The sequence below is a fragment of the Coloeus monedula genome (assembly GCF_965178545.1).
Source record: "Coloeus monedula genome assembly, chromosome: 12".
In the NCBI taxonomy this organism is placed as follows: Eukaryota; Metazoa; Chordata; class Aves; order Passeriformes; family Corvidae; genus Coloeus; species Coloeus monedula.
Window position 1 is genome coordinate 20,049,764 of NC_138792.1, and position 18,929 is coordinate 20,068,692.

Below are 18,929 nucleotides of genomic sequence, written 5' to 3' on the forward strand. Positions count from 1 at the left end.
GAGCTGCTTCTGGAGGTGGAGGGAGTGGTGGGAGGCATGCCCAGACCCTGATAGCCCTGTGCAGGATGGCATCAGCTCAGGATGTTTGTTGGAAGAGCCGCCAGACCCAGACATGCTCCAGGACAGCCATGTCCCTGTCAGAGGACAGCAGCTTTCCCTTACAACCAGCTGGGGTAGTGGAAAGCTGCCTTCCTTGCTTGCATCTCCATCGAGTCTCTGCTGATGCTTTGCTCCTGCAGTGTGAAGCACTGGGTATGTCAGCAGTCAGGGAGCCACATGCCAGACATGTACATCTTCTGCTGAAACTCTAAGAGTGCTTACTTAGCCCTGAGCTGAGCACCTCAGTTCCAACAGTGGGAGCTGAGTCCTCCTCGACCTCATCCCCTCTTCCTCCTGCAGCACTGTGTCGCTGCTTGAGACAAATAAGGGGATACCATGGTCCTTTCTGCCTTGCTCTGATAGCAGTCTTGTAAATAACATTTCCTGAGGGGTTTTTTTAGTTTGATTTTTTTCTTTCTTTGTAAGAAAGAGATGATAAAGCTGAACTGATTGACATTTTGATCTGGACCAGCCCTCCCAAAGAATATCCCTTTTGTATCACACCATTGGTGATCGATGCACAGTACATCCTGCTTCTCTGGAATGAGGGGGGGGGGTCAGTTGAGACTGGATCATTTAATAAAAAGGGCAGGACTGATTTTCATTTGGTTGTCATTTGACAAAGTTATGTGACTTTTTTGTCCTTCCTCCCACCCACTCTAAATTGCACTAGGGGAAAAAAAAAGTGAGGAAGAGAAACAAATTCTTGACTTTATTTGGCTGGAGAACATCCTTGTGAGGGAGGGAAGCTTTAAATGTTTCTTGTGATGTATTGCTATGGAGGGAGCTGGTCCAATGCCATCTTTGCTTAGGCCACCAGAGCATCAGTGAGATTTTTTTGCTATCCTGCCGTTGTGTTTATAAAGCTGGGTAATCTTCCAGCTTTAGGAAATCCACTGCTAGGATTGTAAGATGCCATGGCTCCCATTGCTCAGCTGATAGACATGGAGACCTTTTAATACCATATCTGAAGGTTATTTAGCTTCTCACTTGTTACCCCACAGCTGCATAAGCCAAGGATTCACTTGTTGGTGGCTGTGGAGAGGTGAGGAGGAAAGAGGTAATTTCTGTTTGCCAGAGTGCAGGTGTTCCTGTGACTGGGGGATGATTTTAGTAAAGCAACTACTAGCTCGTTTTAACCTCACTCCTGTGAAATCAAATTAGTTCAGTTATGATGCCAGTGGAAACTGACATCATAATGTCAAAAATACTACACTTACAGCTCGTGTGGTTTTTTGTTTGTGTAGAGTGCCCTCAGACTAGAGAGTAGAGCAGTAGAGGGTAGAGCAGAATTGCTGAGGGGTGAAGGGAAGGCAAGTATTCTTGCCTGCAAGCAAGATACACATTTTTGTCTGTGTGTAGAGACAGGAGGATCTCTGTGGGTTTTTTTCTGTGTCAATCTAAGGCTAGGTGCACTAATTAAATCTAATTAAATTAGGGTCAGGTACATGAACACACTGTGTGAACATGAACATGAACTCTTCCATGTTCACGCAGCACATCCCACGTGCTGAGACCCAGAAATGGCTGTGGGAGCTGTTGTGTGCCAGCTGATCTGAGCCCGGAGCAGTGCTCAGGAGGTGCTCAGTGGGGGTGCTGAGGTACAAGCGAGGAGATTGCGCTTGGCAGAGCTCTTCCAGCTGAGGACAGTATAGGGAGAGGGTCTGGTTTAGTCCCCATTGTTGACTGCAGTCAACATGCAAAAACCCTCAGGGTTTTCTGGAAATGGTGAGCACCTGCATGAATCCCAGTGGAAACAAGAAGCTGGATGGCAGCCAGGCAAGCCAGAATCAGATGTCTGGAATTAGAGGAGTACATGCAGCTCATTTTCTTTATGCTGCAACTCTTGTGCTGACAAATTGTTCCGTTTGGATGGAAAACATGTGCAGTAAGGGCAGTGCCCCCCACGCCCAGCTGAGCCACACCATGAGCTTTCCATGTTCAAGTTGTAGCTCACACACATGTGCAGGAAGTAAGTCTTTTACCTGAGTGAGAAATTACTCACAAACTACTATTTCAGCAGCTTAACATCACAAGATTTGGTGTGGGCATTTAGGCAATTTTCCATCTGTCTGAGGCTGGTAAAGTTAATTGTGCAGAGTTAGGTGAATGTGGGTCATAACAGAGAGCAGTAGGGGCTGGGAGAAGCACAGGGCTATCAGGCTCCTCCAAAACAGATGCCTGTGTCCAATCACAAACCCTTCTATGAAAAGCTTCTGACAAAGTCTTGTGATTTTTCTTACTCCTCCAGGGAAACTATTCTTTCCTCCTCCCATTCAGACAATGGGCTGCCAAGTGGGGTGTTCAGCAGTCCAGGCTCCACCTTCATCCTGGACGAGCGAGTACAGCTAACCGTGGGGCTGCAGACCCAGGAAAGACACCTGATTTTGTTCAGTGATATGCTGGTCATTGCCAAGTCCAAGTAAGAGGAATTCCCACTCATTCCTTTTCCCAAGTAGGTGCCGTTGAAGCTAGGCTCAGTACATGGTGGGATTTCTGGGGCTGTCCTGTGCAGAGCCAGGTGTTGGACTCAATGATCATGTGGGTACCTTCCAAGTTGTGAGATTCTGTGATTCTATGAGACTCTGATCTATTTGTGGAGCACCTAGCAGCCTCCAAAACAATGCTTCTTTAGAAATGTGAATCTAAAATGTGGCATTTCCCTCTCCCACTTTTACAAATTCTTCTTGGTATTAGTGTTTCACTCCATTTGTCTGAAGGGAAAGGTTGTGTAATCAGTTTTGCCCTTTCCCTTATTAAGTTGCTTGAAGATACATCATGAGGGCAAGAGGTAGAAGGACAAAACTGATTGTCCGTCTGACTCCTTCTGCCACGTATAGATGCAGAGCTGTCACTGCATGACTGGAAGGGTGCATGATCAGACTCTGGAGGTCTAGATGTTGGTCTCTGGCCTAAGGAATTAATAATTTCCATTGTAGATCCTCCTCCAGCCTGAAGCTGAAAAAGCAAGTGCATCTGAGTGAAGTGTGGACCGGCACCTGTCTCAGTGAAGTGACAGAGAAAAAGATGAGTCCCGAGAACTCATTTGTCATCGGCTGGCCTATCACCAACTATGTTGTCACCTTCAGGTATCTTATCAGACATCAGACCTCCCTCTGCATCCCGGTAGCTACTCAGGTCTCCCATGTGTCAAGTGAAACAATGACTGAGGCTAAAGGGCCCATTTCCTTTTCCATTTCCTTACCTTGAAACCTGGGTAACCTGTGCTAGCAGCAAAAGCTTCTAGGAATGGCAGACATTGGGAAGGAAATACTAGGAGAAAGAAAATAGCAATTAGAGGTCACTGCAAGAATAACGAGGTGAGATAACTCCAACTTCACAGAAAGGGATTTGTCCCTTATCTGGACACTCACCAGTATGACAGGCAACGTGGTCCAGTTTGTTGCTGGGATTTTTTTGTTACTATTATTTTTATTATTTGTTGAAATAGAACAGAAGAAGGGAAGGACTGTGCTTTTGTTCCAGGGCTTTGCAGGAAACAACTTTGACTTACAGCCATATATAAATGAAATTGGGTAGAGTTTCAGAAGGCTGTTACCCATTCAGCACTTGTTTGATCATCTGCCTCCCTTTTTGTCTTCAGCTCAGCTGATGTGAAGGAACGATGGCTGTCAGTGTTACTGTGGTAAGTGATCCTCCTTTCATCCTCCTTCTGGGTGGTTCCTCTACAGGCCTTAGAGAAATTTGCATGTCAAATTGTGCTCTGATTTTCAGCATGTTAAGTGTCTAAGTACTGTTTGAAAAATCCACCTTTGAAACCTGAATATAGATGCCCCTGGGAGAGTGCAAAATTGGTGTTAACAGTTGGGAAAAAAGGGGTCCATCAGAAGATAATATTGTTGGAGCATCCTTTTTCCTTTGGAGTTGGAGGTTGACTTTGCTCATCACTGTGGAACTGTCAAAAGTGTTACTGATTCTTCAGATGTTTTTTGATTTGAACTAAAATTTTTATTACATTGTATCTAGAGGCTACAGTTCTTTCTTTTTCCTTTTATGTTTTGTATGTTGCTTGCTTCCACTAACACCCAGACAAAAGTGCTTATATAGGAACAAAGAGGGGAAGAAATCTTCTGATTTATGGAGAACAGTAGTGATCCTGAGGGAACACTGGAAGGTACTACGCAGGACACATCTGCACTGAAGTACTGCATGTGGGGGGAGTGTTAGTCTTTGGGCTGCAGGTGGATAAAGAAGTCAGTAAGAGTGTGTGACTGCACTATGAACATTACATTCATATATATGTCATAATTAATCTGTATTTATTACAGTGCCAAGGAGGATGTCCCATCCAAATTTTAGGGTCCTTCTCAAATTTGGTTGGGAAATTATATGCCTTCCCCTTTTCTTTGACTTTCAGGCATATCAATGAGGTAAAACAAAATGAGTATCTGAAGAACCTGACCCTTCAGATCTTTGTGCTGGATGATGACAACTGTTCTTCCGTAAGTAAGGCAAAGAACCTGCTCATCAGATCAGGAGTACACAGGGGTCTGTGGAGTAGGGGAGGGAAGGCAGGGCTGTGCTGGTATTCCAGTTTTAAATTCAAGTCCCACCTAAAAAGATTGTGCATCTGGGTATCCGCATCCTTCCCACTGGAAGCCCATTTGGAGGGTTTGAGAAATGAGGAGGTAGCCACACCCTTACCAAAGAGCACTGAATTCTTAGGATTATTCTTCACCTCTGACTTCTTTTCTCTTTTCTTTTTGCTTCACTTCAAAATTCATGGCAGTTTGTGGCTGAGTGCCCAGTCAATTCCTATTTCCAGTGCTATGAGTTGAGGATATTGATCACGGAGTCACTGGTGTGTTGTCCTGAACTAATTTACTGGAATGTGTCCCAGTCTAGCATATATTTCTTGGCTTTGTGCCGAGCTTGGTGGGCCACATTTGCCTCCTGGGTATTCTTCCCTCAAAGAGTGACCCTGGACACTCATGGTTGATGAGCATTACCATGTTCAATATTCACCTTTTTGAGTTACAGTGGCACTGTAATCAGTCAAACACTGATGGGATCAAATACAGCATTTGAGCACCATCTGCCTCCTGTGATTTCTGCTGGATGGAATCTTTGGATGGTATAATAGACCCATGACAGAAGAAGTAGTGGAGAATAGCTTTTGTGTTGTATAGCCATCATCCTTTCTGGTGTAGTTCAAATTCATACAGCTCATCCAACCATCAACATTTAGTAAAGGCAGTCATTAGACAGAGATGTGACATTTTCCCCAGATTTTCAAGCTACGAGAAACTATAACCAAACTTCTCACCTTTGTATTAGCTTCCTGTATTTTCTCTGTTTGCCTTTCTAGACTACTGCAGTCAATGTGTCCAATGTGGAAACTGCAGAGAGTGTGATGAAGAAGACCCTTCTACAGCTTGGGCTCCCTGTAAGTGGCAGTTGCCAGATCTTAGCTAAAGATGCTGGCAACATCTGGTTTACAGGATAGTGTGGGTGTGGACAAGTCTTTTGCTTTCTGAGTGGAGGGCAACCTCATGGACCCTCACTCTGGCCCCTCTCAACTAACATTTTTCTCTTCTCTGTTCCTTATCCAACAGGGCAGGACCAGTGAACACCACCTTTGGGTGGTCTCAGGAAAAGATGAGCCTGCTTACCCTCTCATTGGTAAGAGCCCTCCCATATTGAGCATCATTTTGGTACTTAATACTGGCACCAGAGGGACAAGTGATAAATGATACTAGGGTGTGTGGCAGAGAAACATCACAAACATTGCACTCTTCACTTAAAAAGCAATGGTAGGGACATTGTTTCTGATGGGAGGTGTGACACCAAGCTGCTCTGAGATGTCACTTGGCTTTTATGGTGTCAGCATCCACATTTAATCAAAGCATGGTGACATCTTTGAAAGACTTCACACTTACCTCCGTTTTCCACGCAAATCTGTGCATTTCTGGGTGGGAGCCCATCACACTTTTCAGCAGATGCTCCAAGTAAATAGGAGATCTTTAGGCTGGTCTAAGAAGTACCTTCTTTGCAGCAGATATGAAGCAGGGGTAGGACATGCCTCAAAGCCTGATTCAAACCCTCTGGCTGCTGGTATGAGCTTGCAGGGCTACAGGCTTGGAAGGCTGGTCATACTGTCCTGCTCAGCTTTGCAGTTATCTCCTCACAGGCAGAGCAGGAGGTCAGGGGCAGCCTCATCCCACCTTTTCTGTCTGTGATAGAGGTGTCCACTGATGTCTGTCAGAGCATCTCCTGGCACTTCCCAAGTCCTTTGCCTTTGGGCTCTGTCAGAACCAAACAAATTGCTGCAGTCATTCAGCAAGAGTGTGTTAGATCTAGAGGAAAGCACTTCAGCAACTGAAAGAAGCAGAATTTTTAGATGGTCTATTGGTGACTTACAAGCCTTTAGTTAGGAAGCTAACATGTTTATCCTACTTTTTTGGTACTTACGTATTTTTCATTGCATTTCAGGTCACAAATAATGAGACTGCTTTCCACACAAAACGTTGCATCATATTGAAAACCCAGTTTGTTGCAAATGGGTTGTTATCTTCTGAACTGCTACCTTAATCCAATACTAAACTGACAAACACATGGCCCACTAGCGTCAATGCCTTTGCAGGCTGTTTATTTGTAAACTTTATTTTTTAACAATTCGTGTTTAGGTTTTAGAAACTCCTCAGGCTTGAGGGAGAGTAGGTGTGTATATGGGGGACTTGAGGACAATAACAATAGAAAAGAGTGCTACAGATCTGTAGGGGATGATTTCAGAAATAGAAGAAACAGTTTAAAATAAACCACTGAATTTTGTCTGTTAAATGCTAAGCGTTCATCATGGTGATCATCAGTGCTAGAATTTTCCAATAACAATAAGAGTTTTTAGCATAGCTCTGCATCTTTGCTTGCTCTTTACACAACTCTGCTCAACAGGGCACGAGCATCCCTTCAGCATCGCCTTGAGCTGTCTCCGGGACTCTGCTGACCAGCAACAAAGAACCAACAATAACACTCTCCTGGCTGATGGGACAGAGGCTTCCTTCCTTACTCAGCTCCCAAAGGAAAAACAGTGTCAGTTTGTCCTGAAACCCAGACTCCAAGCTCTGATGCAGCTGAGGAGAGGTAGGGGCTGCAGGAGTGTGATATAGGCAGATAGAGACTTTACTGCTCTCCAGTGCAGTGCTGAACTCTTCCTGGCATCACACACGTATCCCAGAGTTGCTCTCATACCTGAATGTAATGTAAAGAGGAGGAGATTGCAGAGAGGTGAAATTTCTCTGAGCAAGTGTTCAGATTTAGCTTTCAGTCTTTCATTAGTTTTTAACTGCAAGTCATTGTAAAAGAATCATAGAAAATGCTGAGTTGGAAGAGAACCATCAGTATCATCGAGTCCTGGCCCTGGACAGGACACCCCAAAAACCCCACCATCTGCCTGAGCGCTTATTGAAGTCAGAGAGCCTTGATGCTGTGACCACTTCCCTGGAGAGCCTGTTCCAGTGTTCAACCACCCTCTGGGTGAAGAACCTTTCCCTGAGATCTAACCTAAACCTCCCTGACTCAGCTTCATACCATTTTTTCAAGTCCTTTCACTGGTCACAAGAGTGAAGAAATTCTTACACTGCAGAGACAGTGAGGTTCCCTGAAGAATGATGATTGAGAGTTTTGCTGATGGCTGAGAGATGAACAAGTGGTTTCACTGCCATATGTTGTCTAACCATCCCCATTAAGAGTGCAGTTAATAAACAGGTGAGGGTAGAAAGTCCTTGTTTTGCTGGGAACTCTGCCTCCACTCTAGATTACTCACTGGCCAGCAGGAGGACAGACAGGCCTGTAATGAAAGTCTGTGTTTTCTTTCAGAGTCACTGCAGAAACACACCAAGAGGAAGAAGTCCTTGATTGACTGGGCCCTGCGCCGCAGCACCAGCACCCCCACGGGCAGCCCTCCGTCACAGTCCCCTACCACACCACGGAAGCTCTTTGGCCTGTCCCTGTCTTCTGTCTGTCCTGACGGAATCCTTCCCAAGCCAATCATGGTAAGCAGCAGCCTGGACTGCTCGTCTTGACATAAACTTGATGTGTTTAACCCAAAATTTAAAGCCACTTGCCATATTTATGAGGACTGAATGAGGAAGAGGACCATTGTTTACTTGTGATTCAGATTCAGCTCAGTAACAAGGTTGGGAACAACGCTCTCCTGGGTAATCCCTATCACTTCATTCACAGATGTCTGTCCTGTTTCAATGGGTGTCTCCAACCAGGTCATCTCCAGCTGACAAGGGCAATGTCAGTGGATCCTGCCATGCTACATAGCCTAGACCTCACTCACTGCAAGAGTCCCCTGGGCTCACGCTTGTCACAGGATAAGCATGTCCACATGAACTGTATCTGCAACTTGGCTGTCAAGTTCTTGTCCCTGATTAGATCAGGATAAATCTCTTGTATTGTTTTCTCCCCGTTACTGACTTGGTCTTATGCTAATTACATTACAAGACATGATGTATAATATACACAAACAAGAGGGTAAAGTGTTAGGCTCTTAAGTACAACTGGGTTTTCTCCTAGGATATGCTGCTCCTCTTGTACCATGAAGGTCCCTCTACTAGGGGCATTTTCAGACGTTCTGCCAATGCCAAGACTTGCAAGGAGTTGAAAGAGAAGCTGAACTCTGGAGATGATGTTCAGGTAGATGGAGAGTCAGTCTTTGTGGCTGCAGCAGTCATCACGGTATGTTTGGCCAAGTAACTCAGCTGTCTGGGCTAATGGTGCCTTCCTTCTTTAAGGAAGCAATGAGTCTTTATGGGTAGAGAGGATTTCAGGGGAACAGAAAGCATTTTCCAGCAAGGAATGTTTTCACCTGATGGCTTGGGGTGTCTGTGTACACAGAGGTATCTGCCCAACACAGTGATGCTGGTTTTCACATGCAGACATGTGCAGCCCCTCAGGATGGGGCTTCCTTTGGCACCTCCCTGTACCAAACCACCTCCAGCAGGAAATACAGTGATGTCCACCTGTAAGATAGCCATGATGTCTGTACAGTGCCAAATAACCTGAGAAATGCTGCACTGACATATGCATAAAACCCTTTGGTGGCAGCAGCACAGATGTTCTCTGTCATTTCTGAATGCAAAGAGGCTGCAGAAGGTTTGGGAGGACTCGTACCATTTGAGTGCAGATGCTCTGCAACCCTCAAAAACAGGTCAAAGGAGCTGACCTGTGCTCTCTGGACCCCAAGCCTTCACCCTCTGATCAACCAGCAGGCACAAAGGAAAGCAGCTGCTAAATCCAAGCAGAGGGGTTGTGGGATGAAGCTTGTGATAAGCCCCATGTTTCAGTAAGGAAAAGCCTGTATTTTGCACTGGCAATTAAATCTGGTCAGAATAATTTAGGCACCAAAGTATCCAAAAAACATCCCCTTGTTCTTGTTGGCCTGATATTCAGGCACTTTCCAACACAAGACATACATTGAATTGTTGAATGGTCCCCTGAGAAAAACCAGCAGTCCTCCTAGCTGAGAAATGTTTCAGAGAGATCTGTGCAGAGCCTCACGGCTGAGTCCTCTGCTGGAGTGGAGGTCAGTCCTACTCTGGAGAAGGGGCAAAACAGGAGGACTGCCTGTTCATCCTGCAGTGCTGCCATGGAAGAGTCTGAGGAGGACAGCTTGGTGGGCGTGGCAGGGGAGAATAAACATGTTTGTGTCATGTCTTGTTTTATCTTGTGTTTTATATGAATAAAAAGTGACTATATGCATTGTGAAACTGAAACCAGGAATTCAAAACTGACCAGACTGCTCTACATATATATATTTAATTCAGGATTTTCTCCGAAATATACCTGACAGTGTTCTATCCTCAGACATGCACGGACTGTGGATGGAAGCTGTGGACACAGAAAATCGGGCACATAAGATTGAAGCTATAAAAAGGTTTGTAAAAGACTTTGTTAAAGTTTCTTTTGGTGGGAAAAGGGGGAGCATATGACCCTAAGAATAGCCTTCATTTTCTGGGAGATTACTGGAAATGCTCCAGGCCACAGTGGAGGAGCTATTGCTGATTGCCATTGTCACTGATCAGAAAATTTTCTTTTCAAGGGTCTGTTTTGAACATCATTAACATTTCTGACCCCAGAAAAGTCATTAAAAAATTCTTTTCTGATGATTAGTTCAAATTACCAGAACAAGTAAACTGAAAAAGCACAGTAATTCAGCCACCAGGAGTGCATCAATGGTAGCAGAATTAGATCTTCAATGACAGTAACTTTATTCTTATGTGCACAAAATGAGGCTGATCATCATATTGGCAGTTAGAAGAAACAGCCCTGTCAAGGTGGTGACCAGGACCTTGAAAACAGCTTTACTGCCTTGAAACTGCTGCCACGAGCAAGAACAGTTTATCAGCCTCCTGTTGGATATCCAGTATATTCAACCACAGCTCAGCTCAGTTTTTGAACCTTACTGTTTAGCCTGGGCCTTCTTTCTCCATGGTCTCCATAGCACAGGACACGGCAGTGGCGTGGTCTGGCACGCTGCTGGCCTGGAGCTGTCTCCTGTCTCCTCTGGGCAGTCCCTGTTTTTTCAAGGCATTGTGGGTTCCCTCCCATGTGCTCTGAACCCAAGTCCTTTGTCCCTCTAGCTCTGTGACCAGAGCAGGTGGGCAATATGGATGCAGAGTTGTGGCTCTCACATGAGTTGGTAGAGGGGAGCGACACAGACTCACCTTATTATCAAATGGGGATGTCTCAGGCTGGGTACAAAGCGGCAGAAGGGAGCAAAGCTTTGGGATGTAACTTCTGGTATTCGAAGAGCAGATGTTTGTGAACAGCACTGTTTTCCTTTGTTCCCACCCCCTGAATAGTCTAGTCAACCAGCTTCCAGAGGCCAACCTTATCTTACTCAGACACCTCTTTGGAGTCCTCCATCATATTGAGCAGAATTCCGGAGTGAATCAGATGAATGCCTTTAACCTGGCTCTTTGCATAGCACCCAATATGCTGTGGCTACCAAGTCCCACTGGGCCTGAAGAGGAGAGCCGGTCCACAAAGAAGGTAATCTTCCATAGGTTTGGCCTCACCTCTGTGTGCCCCTTTCACTGCTTTTTATGGGCACTGCCTTTTGTTGTCTAAGGAAGGCATAGGGCCAGTGACAGTGCTGGCTGAGTGGCATCCAGGCCCCATCCTTTCCCCTGTGCAGCTGTGCCCATGCCAGGAGGGTGGTGGTTGCTTTACCAGATGAACTGCCTATATGGTCAAGCAAGCACAAGAAAATTGGAGCAGTTGAAGTTGGACACTGCCACCTCAGCTGGGACAAAGTAAGCAATGAGCATGACAGTGCACCAGAAAGGAGGAAGGCTTGCTTGTAGCTTCTGAGGTGTAAGCAATAGTGAGGAAAATTGTAGAATGTGCTATACCTGGCTCACAGTACCAGTTCACATAGTTCATATTCTTGCCTCAGGTGTTCATACAGATGCACTACCACATTAATAACAGCTTCTTGAGGAAATTACACCTTTGAAAAAAAATGAGAACAATCTGGGTATGATTTTACTTGCTGTAAATGGCTGGCTCTACTTTCATGAAACTGAATCTGTGAATTCCTGTCTTTGCCAGGTGGCCTTGTTAGTGCAGTTTCTGATTGAAAACTCAGGAGAGATTTTTGGAGGTGATATTGCTTCCTTGTTCCAAAGACCTGACAAAAAGAAGTCCAAAAACTCAGCAGAATCTCTGGGTAAGTTGGTGGTAGCAAATCTTCCAGAAATATTTAAAATCTTTTAATAGGTAAAGTCCTCAGACAAAAGAGTTTGCTTTACCTTCATGTTTCTTCTAAGGAAAAGCACTGAAAACCAGTTGTGTTTTCAAGCATAGGCAGGAAGAGATAGCAAAGCAGAAGGCTGAGGTGCAGAACCTCCAGTGTGTCCCCAGGGACTGCTGTCTTTCTCTGTGGCTGCTGTTAAACCTACTCTAGCCATTGCAAGAATTTCGTGTAGCCATAGCACTGCCGTGTCCCAGCAGTCTTTTTATTTTCCAGGTTAGTTCTGTAAAGCTAAACCACATGGTTTGTATGGAGAGTTGTCTCTGTTATCTATCCTGTGAATACAGGCCAGTGGTGAAAACTTAGGTCATCAAGCCAGCCAGAATTTTTTTATTATTGCCTGTGAGAATAATGGATCATCTTTGTTTTTCCATGGGCTTGATATAATTTCCCTGTTTTAGTTGTGAGGTACTTTATATATGGCAACGCATTAATTTGTGTCCTCTGCCCCAGACATAGGTTTGGCTCAGCATGATGATTCCTCTGATGAGCTGGAGTTTTCCATTTGTGATCCAGAAGGGCCAAAACACCACCTGGAATCTGAAACAGATGCCATGTTTGAACCACCCAGCAGCTTGTTACTTGATGAGGATCAGGAAGACTGGGACTTGTTCAGTGAGATCACAGCCTGCTACCAAAGCAAAGCCCGGACCAATGCCAGTGCAGACAGCTATGAGCTCCTGGAGGAGGATGGCTCCTTCTGTTCCCTCGGTTCCATACGCTCGCTCAGCCCAGCCAGGGACCGGTGCTCCTCAGAGCCCAGCGTCTGCCTCAGCTCCCAGCTGCCTGCACAGAGCCATGAGCCAGTGGCCCGCCAGTCCAGCTGTGATGCCACCATCATGAGCAGCCACACAGACTACATCCACAGGCTCAGGCAGCTGCAGATGGAGAGCCAGAAGCTGATTGATGAAGGTCTAAGCCCTGGGATTAATATGGCCAGGCAGAACTTGTGGCAATCACCTCAGACCACCTCCAGGGTGAAGCAGCTTAGCCTTCAGAAGTCCAGCCTGTCCAACAGGTCCAGCTTCTCCAGCCTGTCCTCTACCACCACCTCCCCTTCTGCCTCCTCACTCAGCTCCTTAGACAGTGCTTTCTCCTACTGCTCAGAGTCATCAGCAATTAGTCCCACAGATGTCTCATCCCTGCCATTCATGTTTGGCACTTCTGCTAGGCTTCATGCTGTGTCTCCCACGGCTACCAAAAGGTCCCAAAAAGAGTGGCACAAATCCTTCACATCTCCTGTGCCTTTACATCTGTGCAATCTGGACAGTTTTCAGAAGGATGAACCCAAGGCTGGAGAGAACAGTCATTGCTCTGGAGAGCAGAAAGGTTTTCCATGTGTGAGCACAGCTGCCATGGGAAGTCCATTCACTGACATTGACTGGGAAGAAGAGAGACAGCTGAGTTGTTCAGGGTGCCCTGGCCCAGGGCTCAGGAGCCAGGATTGTACCAAAGAGTTTGAACAACACCCTGAGTTCCCAGCTGCCAGCCCATCCAGCGAGACATCCCCACAGGTCAGCCACCAGCAGCACAGGGAGAAGACAGTGAAGAACATAGAAATCAAAGGCATTGGTGACTGCCCTCTGAGCCAGGAAAGCCTGAAGCGCACCAAGATAACTTTTTACGTGGCCCCAAATAAAGAAAGCTCTTGGGGGTCTCAAGTGGGAGAAGAGGAGAGATCTGTGACAAACACCAGCAGCAGAGACCCACCCAGCAGCAGCAGTGAGCAGAGCCTGTCCAAGAGCTTGCAGACTGTGAGAGTCCACATCCCCCAGACAGTTTTCTATGGGCAGAACACCCCCCTTGTCCTGCAGTCCATCTCCAGGCGCTACCACCATAAACCAACAGTCCCATCCCTGCAGGCCAAGCACAGAGAGAGCCCCCAAAGTGCCTCTGCTCCCAAGGAGCTGGAGAGACAACCAGTGGAAATGGCGCAGGCGCCACCCCAGAGCAAGGGCTTTGACACATTCAGCCACACCATCCGCATCATCCTCCCTGACTCCATCCGAAACACCATCAAGGAGTATTTCAAGCACGATGAAACCGAGCCCTGTCCCCCAGCAGAGGTGGAAGCAGTGGAGAAGGAACTCCTCCGGAGCAGGGTGGAGTGGCTCAGGAGCCAGCCTCTGGCAGAGGTGACTGCAGAGGAGCATGACACAGCGGTGTTTGCGGAAGAGACATTTGTTTAAGGTGATGGAGATGGAGAAACTAAATATTTGTGTATGTGCAACAGAAAATATTCTGTAATATATGATCAGGATGTGTATGTAATGATGGGGTTCAATACTCATTTGGGGGGGGGAGGGGCTATGTTTTCTTTTTGCCCTTTTCTGATGGCAGAGACCACACTGGCTGGGTGTGTAGTGGACTGAATACCAGCAGACTCTCCCTGTCCATGAATTAGCTGACCTGTATAGGGCCTGACTCCATTTTTTTTTATAGCAGGAAAAGAGAAATGTTGCTTTATTTTCTCCAGTCAGCTGCTGATATGTGTGGATGACTGGACAACTGGGGCAGCTAATGCTCCTTAAGAATTAGTTAAAAATCTTTACACTTGCACAAAACCCACCATTATTCACTGTTCATCACCACCATTCATCCAAAGGAAAATCCTTCACCTCCATTCCAGAAATCACTGCTGCTTCACTCTGCTCATCTGTTTTGTCTGTTGTGATCTAGCTCACAGCCCACATCTGTTACTTGTTGAGGCTGGGTTCCAAAATCAGCAGCTGGAGCCCAGAGTCCAAAGTCCAGCATTCACTGACAGACAGCATATGTAACATTTTAAACCCAAGATTGCTTTTTTCTGGAATTAATTTTGCAGTGATTGTTTCTTTCTCATACCTTCCCCAAAGTTAGCATTTGACAGAGACACAGTTACTATAAAGGATTTTAGTACTGTCACTTTGACAGGGCTATGAATATTCTTCAGTATCCTCTGGGAGTAGCTCAGTAGCTAGGAGTTTCAGTCCTAGTGAAAGTTGACAATATTCTGTCAATGCTGATGCCCCTTTCTAGAGGCAGTGTGGATGAGGCAACTAATCAAATTCTTAGTCATGCTGAGAGGGACTTGAGCAGGGCTTGGTTTTAGCATGAGGTCAAGGAGTTGTGGAAGTTGTCAGGAATGATGTGCAGTAGATGCTGAAGCAAAGTCACATCTGGCCAGAAAGCTGTCAATCCATACTGTGAAACTGTCCAGGCTTCATCACAGCTGCTGGCTCAGAGAAACATTGAGTTCCCGCTCAGCAGAGAATGTGGCCTAGTGCGCTCCAGCAGAATTGAGTTTGGGGAAATTCCAGGCAGGGATGCGCTAAGCAGGCTGCTGGTAAGGACCAAAGAGATGCAGCTAGTGGACTCCTGGAGCATCCCTATGATTCCATTCAAAACCATGCTCAGAAGTGCCACAGACTTAGTAGGACTTGTTAGAGGGTTGTAACACTGCCAGCTGAGCTCTAAAAAGATGCTGAGAGCACCACATTAGTTTAACAGGTTGTTTTAAGAAAAGAGTGGGAAAAGTCTCAAAGGTTAAAAGGTTTGGGATGGTTCGTTTGAAAGTTACGTGAGTTTTCTATGGTGGTATCTGTCAGAGAGACAATCCTTTTACTCAGTGAACAGTGAACTGGTGAAGGAGAAGAGAAATACATGAATCCTAATGACTGAAAGGTAGTGCTTGTGGAGTAAGTACCCCTGCAAGCTGCTGAGTGCAAATAGCCAGAGCTGGAGCTGCATGACAGCTGCCATGGTTCAGTCCTTGCACAGAGGGGAAAGCCACCTGTGTAAAGTTATCTAATGTCAGATCCTCCACTCATCTGCCAGGTGCCTCTGAGAGTCAGTGACAGAAACCTGGCCCAGTACTCCAAATTCACATTATCAAATACTAGGGCAAGGGAAATGGGGGGAAGCCTAGAGCCCACTTTCCAAGGTGTATACAGTTTGTTTTGTTAGATGAAGGGTGTTTAACTCTCAGATGTGGCACAATCTGTCCCAGGTCACCTTTGTGGCCCTTGTATAATGAAAGGTGTATATAATCTTAACACAACTCCACCACCACTATAATCTTCCTCACACAAGAACAGCAACAAGGCATCTTTTTTTCCAGTTGTAACTGTTTTAATAAAAGACACACAAGTTGTCATTGTGGTGTTGTCACCTTTTCTTTCCTTGCTCTTGCTCCCCTCGCCCCTGTGTCAGGATGGTTAGCATTTGCACTGAACTGCTGTAAAACACACTCACCTCCCAGCCCAGGTCTGCCAGGTTGGCCATACTGCCAAGAAGCCTTCTGCCAGCACATCAGTCTAGGCCTTACTCCTGTCTTTTCAAGGTGAAACAGCACTAATTATAAGAAAAGTCTGCCTGTTCTTGGAAGAGAGATTATTCTGTATTCTAAACATGCTAACAGATTGTAAATTCAGTGGCTGGGCTCAGGTCAAACAAAGGGGACCTGAACCAAATGCAGAGTAAGAGCTCACAATTTGCATCACCTAAAAGGAACACAAGAAACTTAGAGATTAGTTTATAGAAACACTGGGAGTGGCAGGAAAAAATACACAGTTTTCCTTGCCTCATCTTAGGCTGCCTGAGCACAGTTCCCTGGGTAGCTGCTCTAACCCAGCTCTGTATTAAGCATTTTCCTTTATTTAAAACAAAACAAAACCCTGCAAAACGTAGTACAAACCAGAGTTCTGGGCTTGGAAATTTACAGCACTCCTTTTCCATGAGCTAGGCAATAATGCAACTCAGAGACCAGTCTTGAAAATGTTCCACAGCCCCCAGCTTGCTCATAACAAGAAATAAAAACAAAGACACTTGGTTGGCTTTCTGCCCCAGAAAGGCCACATTTTCCCTTAATGTACAGCCCTGAGACCCAAATAGGTTTCCCTTCTTTCTCTGCCCTTTTGCAGACCATTTAGACCACGTTGGCCTGTCACATACTGAAAGCCCCACTCACTGCCGCATGGGGTGCAGGCTCTCAGGAAGTCATGTTACACGGTCACCACACAGGAAGTGAGGCGCCTTCAGGGCCTGCTCCCAATATAGACCAAAGCCAAACAAGTCCAGGTCACTTGCCTTGAAGAGAAATTACTCATGCAGTTCAGCCTCATCTTATTTCTGCTCAGGATATATGATTTCTTTCCTTATCCTGCAGGCTGACAGAAACATAACAGAAGTGCCCGAGGCAGCTGTAGTTTACTTTAACCTTTTCAGTTCTATTTCTGATGTTTCAACAGTCAGGAAAGGCAATCTTCTAAGACATATTCTCCCTCATCCTTTGCAGGTAGCTAGCTCCCTTGTGCAGAGGGCTCTCCATTATCCCATGGCACCTTCAATGGGACAGACAGCCCCACCAAAGAGTAGCATGGGCTACTTTGACTCTGCATTTCAATAATAACAGCTTGTCCTAGAAACTCCTTCTTCAGAGGTCACCTACACTCTGAAGTGGAAAACAGCAGTCATTCAACCCTTCTGAGCCAGAAGCTGCTCCCTCCCTTGCCATCCTGCCAGGATGTGTGCAGAGAGCTGAGATCTTCCAGCAGCAGCCTGAGGTCCAGCTTCAAGCTCACAACAAGGTGGGGACCGAGGAGTGGGACTGCAAAGCTCTAGATCACCTTTGCAAGTGGCAGCATCAGGAAGGGGAGAGACTTGAAGTGCTACTGAAGGTGGTGGCTTAACTGCTTTCATTTAATCCATATTTATTCTCTTTGCTTTTTCACAGTAAACCTGGGACAAGTTGTAGGAGAAGGGATTTGGGAGAAACAGGCACAGCCTGGAAGACTTTTCTGATGTATGACAAAGCAAAGGGCTACCCTGTGACATGCCAGTCACAAGCCTGAAGCCCTAGTACATCACCACATCCGTGGTCCCCAAACAAGGCTGGGGCCCTGAAAAAAATCCACCCTGCTGCCATCACCTCTTACAGCACATGGTTCTGGCCCATGCCAGGAAACCCTTCCTGCAGGTACCCCTCTACTAAGAATAAAATTCTGACATGGATAAAAATTTGTATCGATTTTTGCATGAAGGATCAGAGAGGAAGACAAGGCCTACTGCGGGGATTCAGGGTGTCACTCATCACCTGTGCCAGAGCCCACAGGGACACCAGGCCATGCCAGGAGGGGCAGGGGTGGTGCCAGCAGTAGGAAGGCATGGAGGTGCCCAGAGACCATCAGACACAGACGGCAGTCGTGGCTTCCCGAGACAGGCCCAGCCACCGGCCAGCGCGAGAGGAAGGAGGGACGGGCACAGCGCAGCAGCCTCGCCGCCACCGCGCCCTCCTCCTCCTCCTCTTCCTCCTCCTCGCAGCCGCCCCCGCCCCGCCAGTGCCCCCTGGCGCCGCAGCGCCGCCACAGCAGCCCCGCGGCCCAGGCCCCGAGGTTACTCCGAGATTTCGTCAATCACAGAATCGTAGAGTCATAGAATACGCTGAATTGGAAGAGACCCATCAGGATCATCGAGTCCAACTCCTGGCCCTCTGCAGGACATGCCAAAAATGCCATAATGTGCCCGGGAGTATTGTCCAAACCATTTTTGAACTCAGTCAGGGTGGGTGCTGTGACCACTGCCCTAGGGAGCCTGTTCCAGTGCCCAACCACCCTCTGGGTGAAGAACCGTTTCCTGACATCTAACTTAAACCTCCCCTGACTCAGCTTCATGCCGTTTCCTTGAGTCCCATCACTGATCATGAGAGTGAAGAGATTGGTACCTGCCCCTCTGCTTCCCCTCGTGAAGATGTTGAGGAGCACAATGAGGTCTGACCTCAGCCTCCTCCAGGCTCAACAAACCAAGTGACCTCAGTGCTCCTCATAAGACTTCCCCTCCAGACCTTTCATCGTCCTCATGGTCCTGCTCTGGACAAACAAACTCTAACAAAAAAATGTCTTTTTTATATTCAGTGCCCAAAACTACATGCAGTATTCCAGGTGAGGTCCCACCAGTGCTGAGTACAGCAGCACAATCACCTCCTTTGATCAGCTGGCAGTGCTGCACTTAATGCAGCCAACCAGATTTCCGTCCAACTCATTCTATTCCAGCCAGGCTCATGGTACCAGAA

The 18,929-nt window shown here is 46.6% G+C and overlaps 1 protein-coding gene across 1 annotated transcript in view; it reads left to right on the forward strand.

The window, feature by feature from the left end:
* Window positions 1–16,016, forward strand: part of LOC309577454 (rho GTPase-activating protein 20-like) — a 30,643-nt gene extending 14,627 nt beyond the window's left edge. Inside the window, exons 3-15 of the mRNA XM_082289496.1 lie at window positions 2,351–2,521; window positions 3,039–3,188; window positions 3,704–3,745; window positions 4,478–4,562; window positions 5,429–5,506; window positions 5,676–5,742; window positions 7,012–7,200; window positions 7,936–8,111; window positions 8,641–8,802; window positions 9,891–10,000; window positions 10,929–11,118; window positions 11,680–11,797; window positions 12,335–16,016. Coding sequence (XP_082145622.1) covers window positions 2,351–2,521; window positions 3,039–3,188; window positions 3,704–3,745; window positions 4,478–4,562; window positions 5,429–5,506; window positions 5,676–5,742; window positions 7,012–7,200; window positions 7,936–8,111; window positions 8,641–8,802; window positions 9,891–10,000; window positions 10,929–11,118; window positions 11,680–11,797; window positions 12,335–14,070 — 3,274 coding nt within the window. The 3' untranslated portion in view covers window positions 14,071–16,016. The remainder of the gene's footprint in view (window positions 1–2,350; window positions 2,522–3,038; window positions 3,189–3,703; window positions 3,746–4,477; window positions 4,563–5,428; window positions 5,507–5,675; window positions 5,743–7,011; window positions 7,201–7,935; window positions 8,112–8,640; window positions 8,803–9,890; window positions 10,001–10,928; window positions 11,119–11,679; window positions 11,798–12,334) is intronic.
* The last annotated feature ends 2,913 nt before the right edge of the window (window positions 16,017–18,929 follow it).